This window comes from Labrus mixtus, chromosome 23 (genome assembly GCF_963584025.1).
Source record: "Labrus mixtus chromosome 23, fLabMix1.1, whole genome shotgun sequence".
Classification (NCBI taxonomy): domain Eukaryota; kingdom Metazoa; phylum Chordata; class Actinopteri; order Labriformes; family Labridae; genus Labrus; species Labrus mixtus.
The window spans coordinates 17,961,268-17,989,024 of record NC_083634.1 but is presented as its reverse complement, the minus strand read 5'-3'; the positions used below and the strand labels follow the sequence as shown (position 1 = coordinate 17,989,024).

Sequence of the window (27,757 nt, the reverse complement as noted above, 5' to 3'; positions counted from 1 at the left end):
GCTCGGGCAGCATCTGAAGGACTACAGGTCTGCAAACGGTTCCAGCTGCAACAACAACAACAAATAAAACCCAAACTCGTCTGAACTTTCACCCAGTTTAGAACAACACACACAAGACAGAAATAGTCTGATGTCTTCATGTCACACTCCGTCCAGCCAAAGGTTTAAAAAAAAAAAAGAGACATAAATAACTGAACCTGAGGGAAAAATGAAAGTTTCAGAGAAAGATTAATATCCGAGTGTGGTTGAGTAATTCCTGAAAAATCTCTTTTTGGCTCGTCTTATCTACTTCATCGTTGTCTTGTTGAGTTGACTTGGTGCCCCGACAGGTGTTTTACCTTAAAAGGTGATTCCAAATAACACTTTCATACAGTTGGGAGGCTTGAAGGAGTATCATTTATGACATATTTATCAGAATTGGAGCCGTACTTTTTTTGCTTTTACGCCTGATTATGGGCCAAGCTAAAAAAGACAACTAAATCCTACACGTCCCATAATGCACCCCAATTGTGTGTTTTATTTGTCAAGACACTTCATGCCTCAGTCCATGCTTCTTTAAAAATAGAATTCTCCACAGGGTTTACAGTAGCGGGTATTTACCTACTTTCGGTTGTCTGGCGGATAAAGATATCAATTAAGGAGCAAAAAAATCTGACACAAAAAAAAACACAATAAAGACAAAAAATCTGATTCTTATTTTCATCTTCAAGGCAACGATTTGCAATTGATTGAACGAAAACGTCTGTGGTTTTATGTAGACAAGCTAGAAAATCAATAAATAAAAATCTGAAAAAAATTGAAATATCGACCAGATGATGGAACAAAGTGAACTCTTATCTAGCAGAGGGCCAAACTGTCTTAAAATTAAGTCTCTTAAATCCACAAAATTCAAACCTCATGTTGATGATACTGAAAAATATCGGCATCGTTATTCACTTAGAACATCACACTAATCCACCCAGTCAGGTCCAGCGGTTTGGTTTGAGCCACGCGGCCAACGGTCAAGGTGTACTTTATGAATCCTCTCAACTTTACCAAACAGCCACGTACAGGTCGTAAAAAAAATAACCCCATGCACAAACAGCATCTTTAAAAATGCATTAATGTACGTATGTAAAGATATCAGAAAACAACAAGTCTATAATGTTCTCTGGATGCTGGAGAATGAAGAAGATGTGTTGCAGTGACCTTAAAAGACTGAAAACACAGCAAGAAACAGTTTAACTCTCTGACAATTGAGAAGAAATTATCATACTTTCTGTCAGAACAAACAAGATTTATGGATCAAGTTAAATTACTTCCATTATTTTTGCCTCTCTGTCCCAATTTGAGCTCCAAAAATGTGATTTTGCAAAGAGCAGATGTGAGAGTGCCAAACGTCAGATGATGGTGGACGGGGAGAAAAAGCCCCCCCCCCCCCCCCCCCAAAAAAAAAAAAAAACAGAGAGTGAAAGATGATGGACAATTATGGGAAACAAGAGAAGAGGAGGAATGAGGGTGGAAAAAAAAAGTTTGGGCAAACACAGAGGAGAGAGTCAGAGAGGGGGGAAAAAGGGAGCAGAGGATGAGTGAATGAGAGGATTGAGAGAGGAGAAGAAGGAAGAGTGAAAGAGGGGCAAGTATGCACATGAAGGAGCGTTTCTTCGGCAGATTAGCAGGAGCTGCAACCAGATACTTTAATATGCTGCTCGACCCCGACGGGCTCAGACTCACCCTGTGTGTGTGTGTGTGTGTGTGTGTGTGTGTGTGTGTGTGTGTGTGTGTGTGTGTGTGTGCGGCGGTACGTGTGTGTTACCCTACAAACTCTTATCAGGGCTAATCTGGTCTGAGAGGGCTACTCTTTCCTCGCTGTGTGTGTGTTGTGAAGGTTTAGTGTGCCTGAAAATCTGATTTCTGGTAACTGCAGTGCACAAAAACCAAAGCGTCTGTATGAGTGCATGAGGGCCAAATATGGAGATGAAAAGTGTTGTTGTGCATGTAATGGCTAATGTTGCTAATAAGTAACTCAGGCTTTGTTTAAACCCAGATCGGTATGTGGATTTGGAGCATAAAGGAATGCACTTTACGTTTTAGGAAACTGGTAGCAGCTCCACAGAGATAACATCACTAATTAAAATGTAACACATGGATATTTTTGAGGGGTTTTTTTGTGCACAGCAACGATCTGGCTACTTCCACGACCTCTTGTTTTTTTCTTTTTTTTGCCCCGGGAACTTCCCCCTGACTCACAACCAGTGATGGATGCTCGACAGGCTGAGCCAGCGTAGAAAATTGACCCTCAGGTAATTCTCCACGCACACGTCTGAAATGATGAAGTCTGTTGTGTCAAAGTGAAGAAGCATGGTCTTCTTTGGCCTTGAAGCGGCAGCGCTTTGTCAAAAAAAACGTCTTCAAAGAATGTGCTAACCTCACTTTTGTCTCAATTCTGAAGTGTTTGACAACTTTTCGAAACAATGATGGAGAATATTGTACAAAGCCAACTCCCAGTCCTCAGAGCCCAAGGTTAAGGTTTCCTGTTATATCTGATTATTCCTTCAAAGATTTTCCATTTAAAATGGCAGAAAATTAAGAAGAAAATCCAAAAACGTCCAATTTCAAAAGATTGTGCCAGCAAATGATGGCGGGATTTGTCAATCTAATTAACCAATTCCAGTCTGGTTCAGTTGATTATTAATGATCAACTGAACCAGACTGATATGGGATTTTTGGGGCCAATGCCGATATCAATATTGGTAAAAAAAAAAGAAGAAAATCTGATACCGATATAACAGCTGATATCTTTCTTAGATCTATGTTCAATCTGTATATGTTGGTACACACATTGATTTTGTAGATCCGTCAAACACTTGTTGTAAAGATACATGATGAGGACAAGATGGTCACTCAACTGGAAAGTAACTGCACACACCGCTCAACACTCTGGAGAGTTATCATGCCTGTAATATTCCATATATAACACTCTGCTGGTGAAAGAGAAACGTTTGTTTAAAACTCAAATGAAATGCTATTTGATGCAGTTATATCGGTGCTTATCTGTGTTAAAATGAGTCGATACCGATAGTCACTTGATGAGCTAATATCGGCCGTAATTATCGGCTGGCTGATAAATCGGTCAGGCTCTATGATCAGGTTGATCATCGAAGAGTAGAGAGTAATTGAGTTGAATTAATGTAGGCAGAAGGCAGATTTGTTGCAGCAGAATTCTTTACCTTTCTGTCTTTTGTTCCTTTTCTCTCCCTTAAATACAAACTGAGGATGTATTTCATGACCCTAAAACTCATGGATCCTTTTTTTTTCATAAATCTTCGAGTCGCTGTGTGCCGTCAGCTCGGAGGTCTGACTCTGATTTACTCCTCCTGCCACTAAACCGGAGTCTCTCATTAGCCGTTTTATCGTGGAGAAGCAGTGAGTCGAGTCTTTTACGACAGGTAACGCACCAGTGGCCCGACTCGATGCCGGCCTCTGATAAGCGGTGCTGTTTGCTGTGGGAGTTTCCTGCCAGACAAAAGTTGTGTACAGGCTAGAAAGCAGTTCACTTCACACACATGAGGAAGACGAGATGGATATCAGACTTTTATTGCTGTTCAGTTTCTCCATCCACAGATGAGACTCTGAGTTAATCATCTCGCTCTTTTATCGATTCCAGCGCTCGGTTTCCCAACAAAAACAGGATAAAAGTGTTTGTAGACTAAATTATTGACTTGGTTCTCATGTGCTGTGTATATTTTACCTTCCTACATGTGTTTGTTTGTGTTTCTTTCTCTATTGTTCTCTCTGGTTCCCCTGCAAAACTAAATATGAAATTGTAGTCCAGGAGGCAGCGTGGCTGATGTACATGACTTATCTCCCTCCTGATTCTCTTTATGACTCTTGCTGTCGCCCTTAATCTCTCGTCCTACGATGATTTCACTCATAAAGACACAAACAGCATGAAACTAGGCCAGGGGTGCGGCTGTTGTAATGCTTCACTCTCCCTTATTATTGAAATCTAAGTTTCAATTCACCCAGTTCATTACCACTAACAATACAAATACTTGTGTGAGTACGTCATGAAACATGTGATGCCTTTCTGCAAATTTTGTTCCCCTAAAAGTTGCAGCTCCAGCTCCAAAGGATGAGATATTTAAAGTTTGTTTTGAAGGGGAAACCACAATTTTATAATTGCATTTCCTTTCTAAGCCAAATTCCCATTGTAGAAAAAAAAAAAGTTTTGTTGTTTTTGCAGAAATTCAAAAGTCCAATTCTTGCTTCTGCACCTTGCGTCGAATATTTGAGCATGCAAACACCTTCAGTCCTCAGAAAAATTGCTTTAAAGTTGTATGAAAACACGATCGTCCAACTCGGATCAGCAATGCTCAATCATTGGTGTCATATCTCCAAGCAAAATCACTTTTATTGGTCCAATAAAGACTTTGACCTTCAACGAGATGTAGTTACAGGAATTATCTGTGAGACAAAACATTTTTTTTTTTTTTTTTTCCATGAGCCTCTGGTTCAGTAATAACAAACTGCTGCTGCTGCTGCACATGAAGGAGGAAGTTGGAGAACCGGTTCTGTTCATGTAATCTAGGTCACTAATGTAGGAGCTGGTTCAGCACTTTCATTCATGTCAATGAGTTTCACACAGTGGCTCCATGTATAGGTTAATATTGAATCATCGGTGTATAATGAGAAACTTTGACGATGATACAGAACAACACAATACTTTTTGACTGTTGAAAAAATCTAGTAATATCCGTGCATATCTGCGATAAAATTAGCCTATACCGTTAGTCACTGGATCAGCCCATGTTATCGGCAGGCTGATTTATCAGTCAGACTCTAATTTAAATTGAGTTAAGCTAAATTAAACCAGTAGTTTAGTTGTTTGTGTACACTGTGTGTAGCCTTTTGCTGCAGCTTGACTCTGGCAAATTTACAAATTTTAAGAGTTCCAACACCTTGTAAATACCGATTCATCTCCACTATATTTTGAACCATTCTTCTATTTTTTATTTTAGTGTCATCCAATAACCCAACCCATCTGGCAGGTCGAAACAAACTCCTGAATTCAGTTTGGTTTCAACTCGCTTGTCTGTGCTTACCACTGAATCATCTCCAAAGACCACAGCTTCCTTTAAATAAACATCATAAAATCCTTTAAAAAATGATATTCCACTACTCTGGTGATTCTGAAGGCTGCAAGGTGGTGGGCCTTAAATGCTCATTGTCTAGACTGTCAGAGGCAAGCCCATATATTTATCAAACACAGCTTGGTTTAAGACGTTGTGCTTATAGTGCATGACTTCATAATGTAGGAGTTGTGTGTTCTTTTATCTCACGGCCATGTTTATGCCAGGCTGTCCGTTTTATTTTTCACGCTGACAGCTAGATCAGTCTGCGGTCCAGGAAGTTGGTACACAGTTAGGGAATGGCTACAGATAAAAAAGAGATAACAGTCTGAGTCAAGGAGACAGTGTTGGTCAAGAGATGATATTAAACATGAAGAAAACTATTTAAAGATTCACAGACGCTCTGGCTTGTGGCTGGGGATTTACTGAGGGGACTTTATTTTTCCCCTGAAGTAAATTCTCTGAAACTTGATCAACAGAAACATCCTTGATAGTGGTAGAGAAACCATGACTTCAGACCCAACCGACACTCAAGGTTGTAACAAAGCCTGCAGTTATGTTTTTAACAGCAGCAATGTGTGGCCTGTTTATGCCAATAAGAGCCACTGTTGAATTTTTAGCCGCGGTCAGAAGTTATAACAATGTTTGCTCTGTTCTCCAAAAACAAGTATGTAGATGTTAGAGACAAATGTTAACCCCAAAGGGTTTAAACCTTATATGAGCAGTGCTGCCACTTTTTTTTCACCTCAAAAATATCAAACCTAAAAGATAACATGGAAAAAGTATAATTATAACAACACATAAAATCTTAAACTACAAATCATTGGTTAAAAACGATACAGCACTAATAACTGCTTAGCTCACTAATAAAACAAAGATTAGCTGAAAAGGGGATTTAAAATCACAAAGATGATAAGTAAAACCCAATCTTTTAAGGCAAAATCACACCATAGTTGTATCTAATAGCTGTACTCGTAGGGCTAGATGTTGGTGTAGCTAGTAGGATAACTGCTAACTTGCTAGCTAACTGAGAAAATGCTCGCACAATTCAGTCACAATAACTCTTAAACCTTCCTTATGCTCATCCTTTAGACGTTTTTTTGTTTCAAGGACAAATGATCTCATGTCATAAATAGTTATTCAAGATGAATCAAATCTCAAATTTCACCTAGCAAAAACGTTAGCTTGATTGCTAATGGGATGATTAGCAAACAGTGCACACAAAGAATATACAAAATGCATTGATTCTGCCTCATAAGAGTCTGAAGTGAGTGTCTCCCTTCCAAGAAGTTTGAGAAAAAGTTTAGCCCAATTAAAGAGGATGATGCAACACAGCTTATAAGCTAACAAGCTACAACAGCTTCCGTGTAAGCTCATAGAAAGGTAACTGGCAGTCCTTGGCCTTTGTTAGTACATCTCCATACCTGTAGTACCATATTTCCAGCTACAAACCATTTAGTGTGATACAAATGATATATGGATGCTTTTAAATAAGAGCTGGATAGATGGCCAAACAAAGCATATTGCGTAAAGCGTAACCAAAAGCAGACACCTGAAAATCCCTTCCCCGCCTCGGCCTTTACCTTGGAAACTCCTTCAGCGTGAGCTTCTTTAGCTTTAGCGTCTCAAACTTGAGTTGTTTTTTTAAACACTAAAGACAAGAAGCTTCTGAGCTGCACCCAGGGTAAAGCTAAGAGTCATCCACAAAGAAACTTTTGCTTCTCCATAACAATCACATTCATCTACCAGAGTGGATATGATTGATTTCCCCATAACTGTAGCTTCATTTTAAGCTAAACATTGGATGCGGTTGACTGTGATGAAGCTAATTTATGGATGCTAAAGAGCAAGTTTATAGAGGATGATATTTCAGCTTGTGGGACAAAAAGTGTGATAGATGCAGTAAATATTTCCCTGTGCGCCACTGTTAGCTTTACAAGCTGCTATATTATCATTTAAGTAATCTGGGAGGAGCTCTAAAGCTTTATGTCTTCTGTGTTAAACAAACAGCTATTGCTAGATGCTAATATACCTAGCAGAAACTCATAGTGAAGAGTTTGGTATGTATTTCGGGGGGTCGCTGTACAGGAACTCCGGTATCATGAGGGATAAACTGTTCTCGGCTAAATCTCAAAACAAGCTAACGGGAATAAGAGAGAAAGTGTTATGGAGACGTTAATATTTCTTTGTGGACGACTGTTAGCTTTACAGTATGAGATTTAAACAATTAGCTCTCAAGCTTCCTGTCTGTTGTGTTACTCAGCTAATTCTAAAGTTGCTAAAGAAGTTAAACAAACTCAGTGAAGCAGTTGGGCATGTAAAGATGAAGGCAGAGGGGGATTTCGGGGGGTTGCAGGACAGGAACTCCTGAGTTCCCTCGGCCTGAGGGAAGAATGAAGAGAGGGGAGGGTAGTCGACGCCAGACACAGTAGTCTTTTGTTTTTGTGTATCAGCTGGAAATCACTAACAACACAGCAGCCCTCCACTCCCTCCCTGCATGTGTGTATACACGGCATGTCAGTGACTGACATTTGCTTTTGAATAGGCAACTGTATAGACCAGAGAGAGATAAGGAAGGACTTCTCAGAAGCCGACTTGTTTCTGTGGCATTAAAATAGACTCCAAGATTAGACCAAGTGACCGACACGCTAAGTAACAATGTTTCTACGGTTACGCCAACCTCACCACATCGCATCTCTTCACCATTACTCAAGAAGGACATGACCTTCTTTGGACAAGTTTTGGTTCATGACAAATGAATTGTCGACTTTAGCACGTATTCTTTTCTTCTTCTCTTTTAGCCTTTAAAAACCGTAACCATGACCTTTTCCAAAACTAAAGTCTTATTAATCAATTAAGTTTTAAAAGACAAGCCTGGTAATGTTCCACATTATCTTATTCTCGCCAAGTCCAATACAAAAAGCATTTATCTCAAGTGTTTCAACTTACCAACGTGATCTTTCTGAGTGTCCAAGCGTCATATAACGTTATCCTCATTGCTTAAGAGCTCCCTTGTCAAAAACTCTTAAAAACACATCCAAGAAGGACACCTTCGTAATGGTTGGCGTATCACAGGGGTGGTGGCTGGTGCATCATTCTCTCAAGTGGGGGGAGGGCGTCATTTCTTCACAGATGGACATGGATCTATATCTTAGGAATAAGTCCGTAAATAGATATCTGTTTATAGCCATTTGATGAAGCTAAATGGTCGTTCGATGTTTGCTGACTGGTTCAGGGACTGCATTGGCAACTCTTTTGCTCTCCAATTATTATCCTCGTATTGGCTTTTACTCCGTTAAGCCATTGGGTCTAAAATGCTCGTAGTAGTAAATGATACTATAAGGACTACAAATCGAAACCTGATTATTTCCTACAGCCTAAAGATTTGGCATTTTTAAATACAGCTTGTTTTCATGGATGGTAAAAAAAACAGCCAGTGTTTGTCAAGTGTTGAGCGAGAAGACATCAGTTATTGGACATCCACTGGCTACATTGGCGGCCAAAAATATTGGCAGCACCAAAGGGGCTAAATTGTCTGGAAATGATAGCCAAAGGATTTCAATTTTGAATAGTACATCATGTGAACATTTGTCCTTTAAACTTTTTCTTTTGAAGTTCGGGGTACGAGATAAAAGACATTTTGTGAACCACAGTGAAAGCAGTGTGTCAGTGTTTTCAGAAAGATCAGTAACAACTGCTGGCCATTTAGTGATATTAAGATAGTAAGTCAAGTTAATGGCTTATTGACATCAGAAGAATAAACTTATTGAACCCAACTCATGCAAGAGCTCATTGATTTGATTTTAAGAGAACTTGTTTAAAGATTAGGACTCATGAGTTGAAAAAAGATACTTTATGGTAATAAAATGTTCACACTTGATGTTAAATTTTAGTGTCATGTGTCTCTCTATCAGAGCTTTCTGAGCAGATGACTTACTATTCATTGTCCCTTTCTTGGTATTGAGTCACATTGGTTCAATCCATCAACTCTCCTGTATGTGAAGATGATTCTTTGAGCGATTCCTTAATAAAAAGAACCATTTAAGCCCTAAATTCTTAGCATGCCCTTTCAAAAACACAGAGTCTTTCATATTGCGAACAAGAAACAAGCAGAGGTTGGGAATCAAAGAAGCAGAACGCCTAAAGAAACGTGGAATCTCACACCCACTTTATCGTCGTTTCATCAAACACTGAGCAGATTTGATAGTGTCATTTTAAAAATTCCCATTATCTGAAAGCCTTCCTTCATTGTGACGCCTGCTGTGAATAATTTGGCTTCAAAGAGCTCTTTAAAAACTGAAGTGCATGACGTTCTGAGGTCTGCAGCTTGTCTATCCACACCATGACCGGCAATGTCAAAACAGCTGCTTTGCATCAGCAGTCAAACCCAGATATTTTCTATGACATCAGAGCTTTGAGACAGAGTAGATTCGGAGATACGGTACCACAATAAGTCTGCGAGAGACAAAGAGAGGCCGGTGGAACTTTGTTTCTTCAAGGAAGCTGACCTTCGATAAGAAATGAGCTGCTGGAGCACGACGGGTCGACAGCTTCTTATAATTCATCTCAACTGAATCTTAATACATTAAGGTTACTTCATAGGAATACAGCACACAAATATAAGATTGGACGGCTCACTCAGGAGGTTATCTCAAGTTGAATATCTATAAAAGTTGATTAAAAGAAATTTATTCACCAAGCCAAGAGTATCAGGAAAAAATACACCAAATCTGAAATCCAGCAGAGAACATCTAAACTGACGGTGGTCAAATTCCTACAGAGATGGAAGTGTTATCCCCCGGTATCCATTACAGCGACTGGAAACTGGGAGCTCATGTATTAGCAATTTCTCTCAGCAGGTGAAGATGTTTCAGCGTGTCTTCGTTAACTGGGAACAGCAGGGTAGAAGAGCGGAGGAAAGTTCCTCGGTTGTCGGCCGGGGCTGAAAGATTAAGACTGGAATACCTGAGCTTAGTTCCACGCATGCCATCCTAAATCCTCCTCTGTTGTTCCTCTCCTCTCTCCCATCCTGTCTCTCTTCTCTGCTGTTTTCAAGACCACTTTCTGCTTTCTTGTTGCCTCACTTCTGCAACTTTAACATGTCAATGCAATGGCAATAAACCCGTCTCTGCATGGGTTGACATATACTACAAACTAAAAAAAATTTGAAGGTTTAAGGAGCTAAATTCTCCAACCTGGAAGACAAAAATAACAGAAGGCAAACCCCAGGAGAGCAGATTTGACTATCTTCCACCCCTGGTCTTTTTATTTTTTTTGTCTTCCCCAAGCCCCCCTGGTTGATATCTGGCTTTTATCACATTTCTTTTGATTGGTTCATACTTTCATGATTGAAAACATTTGTACAAAGAACAGAAAGTATCTACATTTTCAGTCTCATAGGAAATACGTACTTTGTCTCCATATATTGTAGTGTAAAAAAATGGATATCAGGGACTCAGAGTCTCCCATATCGACATTGTTTTAATACAAGAAGCTACTGAAGTTAGATAACTAATCAACAGGATTTGTAAATTTGCATGCACAGACACAACAAAACGTCATACAATAAAACAAACTGAATTTGACCTATTTTCTTTCCACACTCTCTTCTTCTTCTTCTTCTTCTCTTTTTTCCCCTCCAGACATTGTTTTTTATAATTGAAACCTCATTGTGAGATGTGTCGCTTTTTTGGCCACTACCTTAACAACTGCTTTCCACTTCTCCTGCCTCCCCACTCGTTTTCTGCTTCCAGTTTTCCACCGTGTGTCTCATTCATATGTTTATTTTAAACATTAGCCGGGGCTCATAGGAGGCTGCAAAGGAAAAGCATGTTGGGCAACTTCTAGAGTTGCAGTCTTATTGGTACAAAGTTACTCTACATCCAAAATGGAAGAACATCAACAAAATGTTGTACTAAGCAGCTGAGATTTTGGAAAATGTATGGGTTATATCACATTATTAGTATGAATAATTTCAGTTTACTGCAAGTGTTATAATATGGGTCATAATGTGGCGATTTAAAGGGGGACCTCAAAACATGTGAACAAGTAGATTTCCATACTTATAATGGAATTGTTCAAATGTTTTAGAATATATTCCAAACATGCAAAACTACCAGTGTCATTATTAATGACACAAATATATAGTATTATCAATATAATAATCATATTATAACTTTTCTTGAACCCTCTGGGTTTTAAATTGGCCAAACAACGCCCTCAACACAAAGTTGTGAAATTAAAACCTCATATTGGTGTTAGAGCTCCATTATTTTCCAGCTTTTTTTCTCCAAATCTATCATCTGTTTCTTTTTATTGGTTCTTCTCTCGTTGGTTTATTAATAGCGTCGTTCCTTCTCACAGTCTTGTTTATTTTCATGCTTTGTTTCCATTATCCTTCCTTTCTGTATTCCAACCTCTGAACTGGACGTCTTTCAGTTCACTCCTATCAAACAATCCAGTCTACATATTCATCACCATCCTCATCGTGTCACGCCAAAACCACTGTCATTATTTACCACTTTATCATCTTGTTCATCACTCACTCACTGGTCCCATTTAAAACAGCAGGTAAGCCTGTGTGCCTCACAGAGCACTCTATGAGCAGAGCCACATTTATAATGATTTCCAGGAGATTCAAACTGCAGCCAAAGTGAGGAAGTTCGCCTCTTTATCGCCTTCATTGTTGTTTGTTTTCCAGTCTTTTCCCTCCACCAATTCCTTATTCTTCTGCTATGAGGCGGTGAAGCTGAGCATGCATCCAACCTGCATACTTTATCTATCAGTGAACCAAACCTTAACATCTGTTTGGGAATCGTCTAAATGTGAATTCTCAAACTTATGGCATATTCTTGTGGATTTAAACCTCATTTTTTTGGCATTAGAGCAATCATTTATCAAATATCTTAATCCTAAATCATAACTCATCCATTACGAAACAATCCTTTCTCATATTTTCTCTGAAACTCAATTGATTTAGGTCCCTGTTTTTTGTTAGGGCTTAGCATTTCTATCTAAGTCCTAAATATTTAAACTTCTTGCAATAGCAATGGATCAAAAGGCTTAGAGAGGCAGAGTTGCAGCAAGGAGCCTTGTTTAGCACTTCCTCTAAGCACCTGTTCGCTGCAACAGCTGGGTCTTCTTACCCACACCAACAAGCTGTATCAACAGGTCTCTACAAGTGCCTTTGGTCAGACTTGACTTACATTTGCCATCAGGAATGTTGCTTCTGCTATCCCACTGACCTTCTGCTACACATGTTCCCATGGGACCTTCCCAGTACACCAGTAAAACCACAGCAAACTCCTCTGAACAACACAACTGAGGGTCAAAGGAGTCTGGAGATCCCCAGTTTGTACATAATCATGTCGAAAAAATCTTGGTTGCTAATAATGTCCCTAAACTTTTGGTGTCTAAATTAAATGAAAGTTGGCAGCCAGCAAGCTTCCTGGAGAGAAAACAATTTCACAGCTATGCAGAGAGTTAGACAGGCCTCGAACATTGGTAAGCATTTTGGGCATTTACCTTAGCTTGGGATAAAAGTCTGATAGCAGGTAGAAACAAGTTAGCATAGCTCTTTTTAAAGGAATAACTAATTCATACCTGTCATCAGTTGGTCCCTAGTCAAGTATTAGTGAGTAAGTAAATACAAAAAGATGAACTTAGTTACCCACTGTAAGGCTCCTGGTGGTAAATCAGCAGAATTATTGCCTCTAAGCAAGGTTGCTCTATCCCTTGCGATGGTTGGATGCCAACCAAGGAGCGCACTGAACCCCTGCCAAGGAATGCCAGTTCAAAGCCAATCCAAAGAACCAGACCATCAGAGCTTCAAGCTCAGCCAAACAAAAGCTTAGCAAGGAAACTATCAACTGCCAGCTAGCATATCAGCAGCTACTGCAATAACACATACGTCAGGTTTTCACCAACATCTTAGGTCAGAGGTCAGATTTTTCAGTTACTGCACTGCTGCTTGGTGGACTTTCTTGTTAAGCCAATTGGCTCCTGACTCGAATTAAATGGAATGATTGGTATCCGTCTTCTCCTGTACCATTAGCAAAAAAGCAAATTGGCACATTCACAAAATAAGAAAACTATTTAAAGCTTTAAAAACCCTTTTTTGATCAAATTTGACTATTAAAACCTGTAACCCACTGATTTATAAAACAAACAAAAAAATCAGTGCAACTCGACTGTAAGGCCTGTGGCAGTGTAGCAGCAGGATCATTACCCCCAAGTGTGGTTACTCAGTCCCTTGCAATGTTTAGATGCCAACCAGATAGAGCAACGCACCAGCCAAGGAATGCCAATTCAAAACAACCAAATGAACCAGACCATGTGAGCTACATGGCCTGACAAGACAACTGTTAGCAACTGTTAACTAACCTTGCAGTGGTCAAATCTTTTATAAATTAGGGGCTATGATGGATTTTGAGCTACTTTTCCATTTGGCTGCTTCTGTAGTGGTTTACTTCAAAAATAAAAACAGGGCCGAAGTAAGAAGATTTAATTTAAGAGCATTTTTGGATGGTTACACGGTGCATATGCCTCTAGTAAAGATTAAGAAAGCATTACTCATTCACTTTCATTTTGGCCTAAAAAAACAAAGGTGGCACTGAGGTCATGTCTTTAAAAGCACGGTATTTAAGGCCCTGATTGTTAATGGGTTATGCATTACTGAACCTTATAAAATGGATGTAATTCAAACTGTATAATTACTTTTCAACCTGACTATTCATCTTTGTAAAATGTGCTCCAAAATTGGATCTTGGGTCATTTCACTGAATGATTTTATAAGATAACAGACCATGCCTGTTTGGTCTGCCAGTTTTTTTTCACCACTATTTTGGGCCTTTTCATCTCCCCATTTTTTTTTTCAGAAAACCCTCAATTCAATGACGCAAGCTAAAGAAGAACACAATACTTTGCTGTTTTACCAAATCTTGGAAATCTTCTTGGAGGAATCTTAGTTATAAAACGTTGGTAGTTTGTCCTTCTCTTTAACAAGCTCTTTTTAAAATGTGTGTCACCAGCAAGTGCATGAAATTTGTTTTACCCGTTTACACTGGAGGAAAAACCAGACATTCCTGTTCCTGTCTACTGAGGGTAAACGAGCAGATCCTTGATTGTATTGTACAAACAGAGAAGGAAAAGATAGAGAGAAAAGACGAGGGAGTAGGTGAGAAGAAAAGGCAATAAAAGATGGGGCTGAATGTAAGACATAAACTGGCCTGAAGAAAAGGGTAGGAGTTTAAAATAAAGACAGACGGTAGGAAATGAGGGGGTTGAAGATATACGGCTGTAAGCACCCAGACATTCAGACAAAGTGGGAAAAGTCCTCTTGGCTGTGTCTGCAAGACAATAACTTATATTATTGGAGTGACTCACTGGGCTTATGAATGACTGTTTGTGTTTGTGTGTGTGAGCGACTGACGGGGAACTCTCGAACCACAGCTGCCTGGGGTCATTGGTATTTTCATGCTGATTCAACCTCAGCACTGTGGGGGAGTCTGACATTATTGTGTGTCAGCCGTAGTCTGTTCTCTCACTGCAGGAGTGTGTGGGTTTAATTATATCAGTGAGCATGTCTGAATCCATGTGACTTCCAAGTTACGACTAAGTTTGTAGCCTAGAGGAAATAATATATACAAGGGCTATTTGCAAACAGTGCATCTTTTTCTCTGCAAAATACGCATATCTATATGCACATTGGAAGCTATATTACAGTCTTGGGTTTTGCCTCAATTCACACAATTGTGTCAGTCCAATTAGACTTGGCTCTTCAATATAAAGCCTGGCTATTTGTTATTTTATTTTCAATTCAGCATGCCACCAAACTTTTTAAACTTTTCCTTAATAAAAAGGCGGAGATATGACTGACTGAATTCAACTCTGTGTCTTCTCCGCTAGTGACCATCGACTTTTTGGGAACAGCCTTACTTGGTGCTCAAGGGTATTGATAGGTCCCCTAGAGCCTAGGACCCTATTCCCATGACAGGTTTGGATCCATTTTTTCATTTAAGTATTCATTTTAGCTGCCAGATATGTCTGGTCTTTTTGGCCAGAACCGGTCCAGGGTCTCTTTACTCTTACACTCTTTTATTTGGTTAGTTCTGTAATATTCCAGACACAAATTGATTTGGTAGGAAAACTATTAAAAATGTGGGGTTGAAATCAGATCCTGGTTCAAAATTTTGGGATACATTAGGATTCAGGTCAATCATTTTGGACCTGTGAAAATCTGTGCTTGGTGAAAACATCTCTTGTCAGATCCCACTTATCAAAACCAAGTGATTCCAGGTGTTCATAACCTTACTCAGCAGAAGCAGATGGAGGGTAAGTTCGCCCTGAGGCCCAAACGTTTCAGTACAAAGTTCACACTTTCCTACAAATTGGCCTACAATTTTCCTCAATGTGCACACAATCAGGGGCAATTTGAAGGATCAGTGTCTTTCTCAATGACACTTGACATGTGGACACAAAGACTCAGCACTCAAAACACCAACCCTACCATGAACTGCTGCTCAACCACCTGCTGCCAGACAGTTAAGCTAAATGAGCCTTCGACTGAAAAGAGTGGTGCATGGTGTTGTTCTTTAAACAACCATAATGGAGGCAATTAAGGTTTTTTAAAAGACCTGCAATTCGCTTTATAATTCACACATGTAACTTGAATGACAACCCAAGCAATGCAAACAGAACTTTCTAAAACAGACATGTTCCCAATCTTGGGGCTAGGTCTATGGTTTCCCTTGAGGTAAGCTCACCTATTTGTGTTTGTTTGGCAGCTCGATTACTAAAACTTGGAATGGTGATGCATAGGCTAGAACCCCCTAGACTTTTGATTCTGATCAGACTCAGACACTAGTAAAAATTGGCATATCTAACTTGTTTATCTTGTCATCTTTATCTATGCTGGCTGTTTTGCATACAACACTAGACTATCAGCCTTGGTGGAGGTCTCTGCTATCTGAGTTCTCCACTAGTTTAGCGTAGCAATCTTGAAGATCACACTTTTTGCTTTCCAGCAGACTGTGGGGTGATATGCAGTAAATGCAAGTATGCTTCTCGAAAAGCCATCCACTGAGTGTCATCAGCAATGGTTTGTCTTAGTCTGAAAGTTGAATTTGTATTTTGTCTTTGGATCTGAGAGTTTCTTCTCTGTCGTGACCAATCTCTTCTTTGTTTGGCTGTGGTAACCACTCCTTTGCAACTCAGCAGAAACTGGAGTAAACAGTTTTGTTTTCATCTTCTATGACCTGATCCTTTCTGGTTCAGTTAATCGTACAATCAATCACTTTTTCTTTGTATAACCAACACATCATAACAAATGTGCGGCCCACCTTGAGCAAGTACTTGGCCACAACAATGGCAAGGAAAAACTTAATTTTATAGTTAAAACTTCCCTTCGGCCATACGCTCATATGACATTCTGTTTGCTTATTCTGCCAAGAATTAAGATACAAATACATTTTTTAGTAGAACATCTGTGAAAAAATAAATTTGAACTGTTTTTAACTGTTGCACAATTTCCTTAATCATCGGTTTTGCATATGAAGCTGATAAAAGCCGACCAGGCTCAAACCAAACACCTGGCATTCAAACATAAACGCTAGTAAAGATAACCAGACGTTTACTTTCAAATCTGTGTGTGAGCTAACATCCAACTAAAAACAGCCACGGGCACTAAAGTCCTCAAGTTAAGACTCATGTACGCACAAGTAAGAACCTATAAATGTAGACTTGCAGCAACAACAGGTTCAGTGTTGCCAATACTCTGAAGATTGACACTGTGTCAACGACGATGAGAAAGATAAAACCATCAATGATACCATCTTCTTAGATGGTTAACTGTAAACACCCATCAGTAGGAAACTAACTGAGCAGTCTGCAGAGGTTCAGCGTCGACATTTGTCACGTTCAAGCTGAGGAAAATGAGGTGGACCTTTTTGTAGCTGTCTCATTTTTCAATACTACTAATGGTTCTCTTCCACTTAATTCATCATAACACAGTTTCCATGTCAGGTATGCATTTATATGATTAATGCTCTTTGTCATATTAGGTGGTCTGTGGTTTCGAGGTTAAGCTGAGTTCATGGTTGAAATAAGATCATTGAGGAGGTAAAATAGGCAACTTATTGGAAGTGTGAGATGTAATTATAAACAGTAAATCTGCTGTTTGTATGGTTACATAAATGGTAAAAACCACCAAAGAATTCCATAAAACTCATTGGTTCAACCATTTATTGAACAGTCTTCTCCCTTGTCCATTTCAGTGTGTTTAATGTAACACATATGCCATTAATAGCAATTTTGTACGATGAACAATACCCCCTCACAGCTGAAGGTTTAACCATTACAATGACAAATACGCCCAATTAGTCCCACCCAGAGGTTCTGCGTCAGTCCCCACAGATGTTTCTCGGCTCACTGTAACCGAGGAGATTCCTTCACGCTGAAACAAGCTCCATCTGTTCTGTAACCCGGGGTCAGCAGAGCCCCCCCAGCATGGACTTTATTTAAGGAATCATATCCAGATTATATCATTTGGGGATTGACAATTATATCACTTAGCATTGGGGATGTATAAAATTGATTATTAATGAAGTAGAAGTGGTATAAGCTTAGGGACAACACATTTGATTGTCTTTCGTCTCCATTATTTTGTAAGAAAGTTACCTTTTGGCCCCTTTTTTCCTCCATGTTTCTGAATATTATGGACCCATTAATCCTCCATTCTGATTGGTTGTGCATTATGTAAGGCTTTTCAAAACCAAAACACCAACAACAGCAATACAAGTCTTTCCACAAAAGCTTCAAAGCCTTTATGTGACAGTGTGGGAGATTTTCCTGGACAAGAGTACAACCAACACTCTAATACCATAGAGGTTATAAACCATTGCAGAACATTTATTCTAAAATATAAGAGAAGCTCTATTTGTGCTGTGTTTTTTCCGAGCGTTTGTAAAAGTGGTAGACATTTATTTTCTTACCTTGGAGATGTAAGCTTTGATGCCTTCGGCCAATTTGATGCAGGGCTCTCCGAAGAGCTGGGCCAGCTGGTCTGGGATGTCCTGGTCTTTGTCCAGAGCGTTCAGTAAACTCAGACACTTCAGCTCCTCCGTGACCCCCTGACTACGCACCTACACGACAAACACACAATAAAAAACACAGAATTAGCGGGGGGGACATATCGGCGACATTGACCAAATCTCTGCAGGACCTTGAAATATTAATGGTCAATACATATGGTGGAATAATTTATTCATATTCTCTGTGGTCCAGTTTTGACAGAATATACTCAGTAAATAATTATACTACTTTACTGACTGAATCATCCACTAAGAATAATGAGGTATATTTCTTTTAACGTTGACAACATTGCTCTTTGAAAAGGTTAGAAGTAGGGATGCACCAATGCATCGGCTCAACATCTGTATCGGCTGATATTGGCCCTACAATGTTTATTTGTATTGCCAAATCAATTAAATGCCGGCATCTCGTTCACCTAACTTCTGATTCAGAGAAGCGGTTTGTTATTGGGCCTATGAAGTCACCTGTTCACATTCACACAGAAAAATGTTGGCAAAAGAAGTTAAGAAACAAACAACAGAATCGGCTCAATCGTTATGTCAAACATCGGTATCAGTATCGGCCCTGATTTCCCCAATCGGTGCATCTCTAGTTTGAAGGGAAGGTTAAAGAAAAAAAAGACTAAAGCTCCAACCCAATTTCAATAAAAAATCACAGTCTAACAATATTTGAATCCAGAGAGCACTACAACATACCCTAATCTAGGCAGACAATTAACAGGAATCCCCCCCCAAAAAAAACAATTATAATAGATTTTTATGGATTCATCAATCTGCCTCCTTAGCCATGAGTTCATCGAAACATCAGAGCTGTTATTCCCTTTTTATCGCCCTCTGGGGACATTCAAAACACTTCATTAATTCCTGCTGTTCAAACTCGCTTTCCTCCAGTGAGTCATCACTCTCTCTGCACGTCTCTAAATCTGCACCACCGGTGTTTCAACTCATTTTACTCCTGCAGGTGTTTCTTATTCCTCTTGTCATCTTTATTTTCTCATACAGCTCTACTCTTCTGCTGCGCCTTTTACATCAAATGCACCTCAAGCTATACTCCTTTCGCAACAACAAATTCATGTGTGAACCCTGAGCAGGAGAGCACAAACATATGCAAAACGGATCACCATATCGAGACATATTAGAGACAATTAAAGTATAAAATCCCTGAGAGACAGAGGGGAAATTGATGCTTTCCCCTGTTTTGTTACGCCTCCTGTTTGGCAGCGACTTCCATATGAAATAGGAAATGTTTTTCATGTAATTTTGGGCAGCACGGGTCGAATAAAGCATCTAACTGAGATGTGGAGAAAAGCTTACGTAGCAGTAGAGTGTGTCTGTGTGTGTGTACCCTTCAGGGAGGTTGTAAGCGTCACGGTCTGAAAGCCTTCCTAATGACTCTATAACAAGCTCAGATGAGGAGGGGGAGATTACAGAGCCGCACTCCTTCACCCCTCTCCTTTTTTAAAATGAATTTCTCCCCGCTTGACCTCTTTTTTCTAATGAATCTCATTCCTTTTGTCTTCTTTCCCCCGCAGTATGTTCTTCCCCTCAGCAAAACTCATGTTGATACATAAGCAGATTAGTGTGTTCCCTGCAGAGATAGCAGTGTGTCTCTACTGTGTGTGTGTGTGTGTGTGTGTGTGTGTGTGTGTGTGTGTGTGTGTGTGTGTGTGAATGAATAAGTTGAAACCAAGCGGGAAGGACGGGGCACTTACGGGAAAAGCTATGTTTCTTTGAGGCCTCGTCTCAACAGTCTCAACATGTTACTCTTTAAAAGAATGACTCATAAGTCTAATGGCTTCACTTCGATTCAGGGACCAATCATAATGAGTCCAATTAGATACAGGTCATTAATCCGGTCAGTGCACGTTCCTGCAACAAGCTGAGCGTGCTTAAAGGTCACATATTATGCAAATTACAGTTTACCACACAAACCCCAGATTTATGAGCAAAGTCTATCCTCTCTCCGTCTTTTGCCTGCTCCACTTTTCAGAAAACGTGTGCTCAAACAGGCCGTTTGGAGATTTTCCCTTCATGACATCACAAAGGGCAGTAGCCCCTCCCCCAGGTGGGTGACACTCCCACAGCTAGGTGTTTGTTCTGCCCTCTGAGTCTGCCTTCTCACCGTAAACAATAGGACATGGAGCGAGAAAGCCCGAGCCACATCCCCTTCCAGAGAGGGGGCGTGGTCAGACACAGTTCATTTACATATTTAAAGGTACAGACACAGAAACAGCCTGTTCTGAGCAGGGCTGAAATAGAGGGGTTTATAGACATGATCAAATACAGGATCAGAGTGGATTTCTTGGGGAGCTCTGAGACTTATTTAAACTTCTTGAAAAGGAGGCTTATATGTGACGTTTAAACCTGACATGGACTGTTCCCAATAAAAACTTTGATCCAAAGAATGATGCAACAAGTCAGTAAACCACATGCAACATATTTAAGCACAAAATGAAACCCGCATTCGATCCATTTCAATTAAATTGACCAGAAGGACAAAACATCTGACACTCGAAAAACCGTTTGTCTTTTGGTGTTAGTCTGATGTTTTGATTGATTCCTTTTCTGCTGGAACTATCCGCACCACACATCATGATTTAATTTGAGCCAAATTTAAAAAGAAGCTTTTGTTGGATGGATGGAAAGAATGCACTTTCCTGTTCTATTGCTCTATTACAAATATTTGTCGTTTGTATACTTACACATCCCCAAGTAAAGTATAAGAATAATCTAAGTACTGTGTTTTGTACACAATATAGTACAAACACCACAAAATAAATAACCCTACATTTATTTTTCAAGTTAGATTCATCAGCAAAAAAAATGTGCTTAAAATATCAGTATTTAGTATTTATGAATGCATAACCCCCTTCATGATGAATTTCATAAATAAAATTTGTCTTCAACTGCAAAAGCACTGACATTCAAGCAGCATTCCAATCGTACTTAAAAACCTTATCATGTGCAGGATTCAAGCTTATCTGTAATGCAGCCAATGCTAGTCAAAAATGCAACAGTCAACGTTCAAGTCTAGTGGATTAAAAGTCAAAAGTAACAAATTGCATGCCTGTTAATGCCTGAGCAGATTTCCCTCAGAGATAGAAGCCTGTCTTTGACTTGGTCTGAAGTATTTGTGTGTAAATTGGTCCAAACCAAGCGGGAAGTGTGAGGCATTTACGAGAACAGCTTTGTTTCCTTGATAAAAGATTGGGGCCACATTTCATAATGAGTCCAATTAGACGCACACGTGTGTGAGAATAATCCAATCAGTGCAAATTCCATGTACCAGCTCAGTAATAATAATAATAATAATATATTGGTTTTTTATAGCGCTTTTCTAGGAACCCAAAGACGCTTTGACAAAATATAAAAGGAGGAGGTTTGCATCTGCAGACCTGAGAGTGCGGGTGGGAGTGTGTCGGTGGAGGAGGTGAGACAGGTAGGGGGGAGCCAGGTTGTGAAGGGCTCAGTACAATAAAACAATATAAAAACACAACCAACAAAGCAACCCAACGCCAAACAAAACATAGACCTAATGGACTATCAGCAAAACTGTTCCTCAATTCTTACAACCAGACCATTTTCTGGAAAAACAAAAAGCAGCCGAGAGAAATAGAACTTAACCAAATAAGAACAAACACTTCTCTCCATGTTGCCAATGCTCTACGCTGTTCTGTAGTTAAAACAACATTTAGTAATGAAAAATAAATACAGGCGAAGTGCCTTGTTCGCTCACAATAAAATACCGTAAAGTTATTTTCAGTAGGCCACAGAGTTTTGTTTTATTTTTCATGGCATGTTCCTGCTACAGTGCACAGTGCACACCTGAGAATGTATAGGCTGTGCATGTGGTACCCTGTTTGATATTTTCCTTTGAAATGTCCTGCTATAAAGTATAAAAAGACATACAGCAACCAAGGTAAAGCACCTCAAAGAACATACATGATGTGCTTAATTCCAACCACCCCAAAGGACTCGTTTGAAATGTCCACACATCCATATTGTTTCATTGTGTTTGAGTGCTCGGCGAGAGAAAAGGAAGCCCAGCAGGTCGTCACATCATCTGCATACAATCAGAGAACATCCCATCTAAAAACTGCTGACAGTGGAGTCTGAGCAGAGACACTCTGACTATTGTTGCGAGCCGCTGTGTGATGACAGCTACCGCTGCGTGAAGTGTTGGGGAGGTTCACACATGCATGAGTGGATGGGAGCTCGCTCAACACAACAAACGGAGTGAAAGTAGGTTTTGTCTCTGTCTCTGGAAAAACACACTCCCTGCTTTTTTTGTGGTTCTGGTTGAAGGATTTATTGTTATTGAGGAGTGTCTGAAAAAGGTTAGACTTCACGGGGCATCCATTTGTGTCTGTGTGTGTGTGTGCGCATGAAGGTCGGGGCGTTTTGTGTTTGTATATGTAGGTCCATTAGGTTTTGGCAGGGCTTGTAGGGAGTGTTTTATCCATGTAAGTAAGGAGATTAAGTACATGAGGTACAAACCAGATTAGTAATAAACTGTATGGTCTTTTAGTGAATACAAACAAAGTAAGTGGTTACACCAAGCCAAGAACTAAGGAGAAAATTATGATCAAGGTTAAGTTTCTTTTATCTGAGTCTAACCTGCACAAAACCACTTTCTAGTAAGCACCCAAGAATAATGGAGTGATAATCAAATTTCTGAAACGATAAGATTTAGATTAGATTCTTGCAGTTTCCTCACACTGAATACTTTATTGACAGTTTTGCCTCAGAGAAACACATTTCATGTCAGCATCCATTAACACCCTTTAAAAGTAACTCTCTTAGCATTTGGTTCTGTTTTTTAACAGACCACAACAGTGTGGTGTCTGGCAAGAACTGGAACTTGGCACCACCAAAAAGCCAAACTTCTTCTTCACTTTCCATCTTCTTTACCAATTTTGACTTCTCTATCGCCTTGCTTTTCTCCATTTTATTCCTCTCACATTACCTTTCTGATACATTACACTGTCGTTGATCCGTATCGCTCACTGCTTTCGAGGCCAAGAAGCTGAAACTCCACAAACATTGGAGTGATTTGATCAGTTACTTCCTTCACTTTTGTTGTTGGTGCCATAAAAAGTGTTAAAACGCTAAGGGGGAAATGTGAGAGATTCTGTAGGCCAGTATAGACATGCAAGTCTCCAGAGATGTGGGTCTATCCATCATTATGATGCCCTGGGAGCATGCAACTGGAACCACTCCGCAGGTTTGAACCATGTAAGAAGACAACCCTTCCCTCGCCCTCTCCTGAGTGCTTCTTTGACAGCAGTTTCTCTTTCCCAATACCTGCTTAGCCAAATCCCAAAATTGAAAATCTGACCCCATTAGCTTGCGTTGTATGAAAGTACTAAACCTCCCAGTGATTCAGCACTAACAAATCAATAAGCTGACAGAAAGCTTGCCTCGACTGCTGTAAAACGTTTGGTCTTTGTTGCTTTGTAATAAGAACTACTTCAGACAAAAACTTGATTAATTACTTTTAATTCACAAACAAACATCTTCAGACGAAACATTATTTTGCTTGTAGCCATAAACTGCTTTTCAGTTATGCTGATCGCAACTGGCACGTCTCCTTTTTTGACGACCAACTCTCATCCCTGCAACATGTCCCCTGAGAGTTGTGCTTTCCAAATGTGTGGAATTGATGTCCTTTCCTGGGCCCTGAAGCACTCAGTCCATTGGGCCCATTGAGCATCCAAAAGAAGGATAACACAAAGGATGTGAGTCTTTGCAGTGTTCTTAAACTAGGTTGAATTCCTATATGTGATTATGTTTCAGATGTCAAAAGGTGATGGTGAAAGTGTCCATAAACATCCAGATCCTGTCAACAAGGAGGTTTCACATAAAAATTAAACTGAATATTCCCCCCTTTTTTTCTCGATATCTCTTCTCAGTTTCAGAAAAAAAGGGGCCTTCCAGATGAGGTAATAGTCTAAACAAGTAGGCGGCCATGTTGATGGTCCTTGAGGTGAAACAGCTGGCTAAATGTGTGCGGTTTCTGTGTCTCAAAGATTTCACAAGTTCTTAAATCTAACAACGAAACGATGTGAATTTGATCATCTCCCTCAACTCTGTATAATACCTGTATGCTTTCTGATGTGCCGCTGTTAAAGTTAAGAAAATATTACGGGAAGGAACCAGCCTGGTTGAAGGTGTTAGCAGGAATTTTGTGAACTGTGGCCTTCGTTATCAAAACAACAAACTCAGCACACCTAACCATGTATAACCCCCTTTAAAAGAATTGTAGGTGTACAATGAAATCCAGATATATTCCATTGCTAAAATCGTGAGCGTTATTTTTCCAATGACCAAAACTGGTTGCCTTTAAGATAACTGAACAAACCACCTATATGCTTGTTTTCACCATTTTTGGTAGTGATAGTCAAGATCAAGCAGCAACTTCCAGTGTTGCAAAATGAAGATAATGCGCAAGTGCAAAAAAAAAAGCACTTCCTCAAGTGTCTACTTGCTGTGTAGCTGTTTTCCTGGAGGCTTAAGTCCCACTTCAACTCCACGTCTCTGCCTGTTGCGAGATTGATCAAAGTTAGCTAGCACTTCGAATATGGCGGTCGTCATCGATGGGCTGCAAAGCACCGTTTTCGTAAACCAATGGATGATGTCACTGAGACTATGACCATGTCTTATAAAGTCTTTGGTCTAGATTAGCTCTATCAGATCGTTTCTTAGTTAACTACAAACTATGTCATTTTTTAAAATTGTAAACATATTTAGCAAGAGAGAAAAACAGCTAAGTCTAGCTAAAGTAGTCCAATTCTTCAAGAAGCTGATTCATTGGGATGACATGCATGTAATGCTCAGGTCGTTTAATACAGAGGGGATATGATTTAAGAGGGTTAGAATTAGAAAGTCTAGCCAGATGGTTTGGTGATGGAAACTAGGAACTGTTAAAGCCAACAAAGCCAACACACACACATCTATCTATCTATCTATATATATATATATATGAGAGAGAGAAGATTTCTCAAGCTGTCAGGATGTTATTTTTGGACTTGGAACTTTAACTTGAACGATTTATAGCCTACTACTGTCTTCCAAATGCAAGAGCTAAACTGGGATTGTCCCTCATGGCTTGCTTTTAGAAAATCATAAACGCTGCAAGTGATCTATGCACTGTTTTTTTAAATCTCTTTTTAATCCAGAAGACATGAGGTCTCTCATGGCTCCCCACACTGAATTGGATGACTGGGCTCCGGAGAGAGGAAGGGCCCGGGCTGACAGAGCTCCTGTGATCCTGATGCCGACTCTCTCAGGAAACAGTGAACAATGCTTCACTGTTCCCTCCCCAGTGTCGTGAGTATGTGTGAGTGCGTGCATGTACATATGTATTAATGTGTGTGGCCTGCTTCTCAGTGTGTATGTGCAGCAGAGTGTGTGTATAGTTGGCCCTTGCTGGACACCAAACCCTGAAAAGAATATCTCAGAGGGCCACTTGGAAACCCGGCCACAATTTTCTGTGTGTATGTGTGTGTGCTGGTCTGGGAGATCCTTGGCAGACCAGAACTCTCATTTGAAGGGATTAGGAAGAGGAGAAGGTGGCCACGTAACTCAAATCCAGCAGGCCAGAGGTCCGGTGTGTATGTGTGTGTAGGGGGACGAATAGGGAACACAGAAAGGAAAGAGAGGGAGAGGGTTGGCTGAATTTCAGAATACTTTCTCAGCTTTGTGACAAAGTAGACAAGACAGAGAGTGGGGGTGAAATAACATCTGAGACCTCGCTAGCAGTGGCACTGAACATAAATAACTTCACCAAAACACAGTCGCAGGGATATACACAAGTTCACGAGTGAAGTAAAAGCACACAATGTTAAGATGCGGTGGAGCCAGCTTCATCAAGTTGATTAACATCCTGCTGTGTAACTCCCAGCCTGTAGATTAAGTGTCCGTAGGGGGAAAGCATTCAAGCAGGTTTTAGGTGATTTAAATTGGCTGTACATCTTCAGGCTCAAAGACGAAGTCACAGTGACGGGAAAGAAATAAGGAGCACATCAAAAAAAGATTGCAGTTCTGCAAAGTGCCATAACAAAGTTCTGCTGTCATAACGCCCTTGTACTTACACACTGCATCTTTTTACACTGTGACCCAGTGTGTGAATTCACATTGCATTATGGCCTTGATAAGAGGTTTACCTCTTGGCCCGGACAGCACATATCCGAGCTTTATACATTGCACGTGAGGTGCAACATGGGAGCAAGTGTATCGCCTTCAAATGGCAATCTATGAGCCACAAAAGTTTGTCATGGAGTTCCACAAGGTTCAGTGCTTAGACCAATACTATTCACTTAACATATCCGCCCGCTAGGTAATATTACCTGGAAAAACTCAATATATGGTTGACGCTATGCAGATGATACCCAATTATTGGCTACTTATCAATAAGGCTATGAAACCTGTAAGGTAACTTAACTCCAATTGATTCCTTAAATGTGTAAAGACCTGAAGGACAAGCAATTTTCTGATACAAAACTTAGGCATAACTGGCAGCATTTTTGCCTAACCCTGAACACTTTAAAACCCCATTATCTAATCAATGCCATTTGATGCATTCTACCAGAGTTAGCTTACAGCTAATTTACATCTGCAGTCTCTTGGCACTTAGTTGTGCACATGTTGTCCCACATTCATTACAGACAGATTTTGTAATTTATGATATCTCCTTGTAAAGACTGATCTAGACTTTAGAACTTGCAGAAAATTACTGATTTGCTTTGCCATTAAAATAGGTATGGGATTGTGGAATATCAGTACACAATTGGGTATGTAGGGATACTTAAGATACAGATGTTATTTTAATACGCACTAAGCTTTCTATTGGCCTAGGTCTATCAAAGGTAGTTATGAAACAAGTGGTGGCTAGTCTCGAGGAGATAGACAAAGCTGTAAAAATTGTTTCACATTGTTGGAACATGTTTTATCCTTGTACTACAGCAGCTTTAGAGATTACATTTTTTTTTTAAATTGATAATAAATACAAATGTAGGCCCCACTGCCATGTAGAACTCAGCTTAAATGAACATGAAGCCAAGGTTTGGGCCAGTCTTAATGCCCCAACACCTCCCCCAAAAAAGGGGTCCAAACCATTCAAGGAGTGTCAGCAGTTATGTTGATGATTGTAATGTAGAAAAACACATGTTGAACTGATTTAGAAAAAGTTTTACATAGTCATAAACACCAGTACATTTACTATGAGGAGGGTTTGCTGCTGATTTATGACCAGTTACACTTACAAGGCATCTATTTCTGACTGTTAAGATGAGCCTGTCTGCCTCTTCATCTCAACTCAGACATTTGCACTTTGACTCTGTGTTGTGAAAGCTGGCCCAAAGCAATCATTAAAAAGCTGAACTGCATGTAATTTTTTTTTTTTTTTGCATGAATGTACCAGCTTCCGGTAGTTAAGTGCGGTCTGTCGGCTCGGGTGAGAATTAGTACATATACGTTTTTTATTTGACAACATGTGCCCATTTATGTTCTTGGTTTTAAGTTCAGCATTTGTTATGGTATTTATGGTAAATGCACACT

The 27,757-nt window shown here is 39.8% G+C and overlaps 1 protein-coding gene across 1 annotated transcript in view; it reads right to left on the bottom strand.

Moving 5' to 3' along the window:
- tnfsf10l (TNF superfamily member 10, like) overlaps window positions 1-27,757 on the bottom strand; it is a 59,844-nt gene that overhangs the window by 12,725 nt on the left and 19,362 nt on the right. The window contains exon 2 of the mRNA XM_061031760.1: window positions 18,101-18,250. Within this exon, the coding sequence (XP_060887743.1) occupies window positions 18,101-18,250 (150 nt within the window). The remainder of the gene's footprint in view (window positions 1-18,100; window positions 18,251-27,757) is intronic.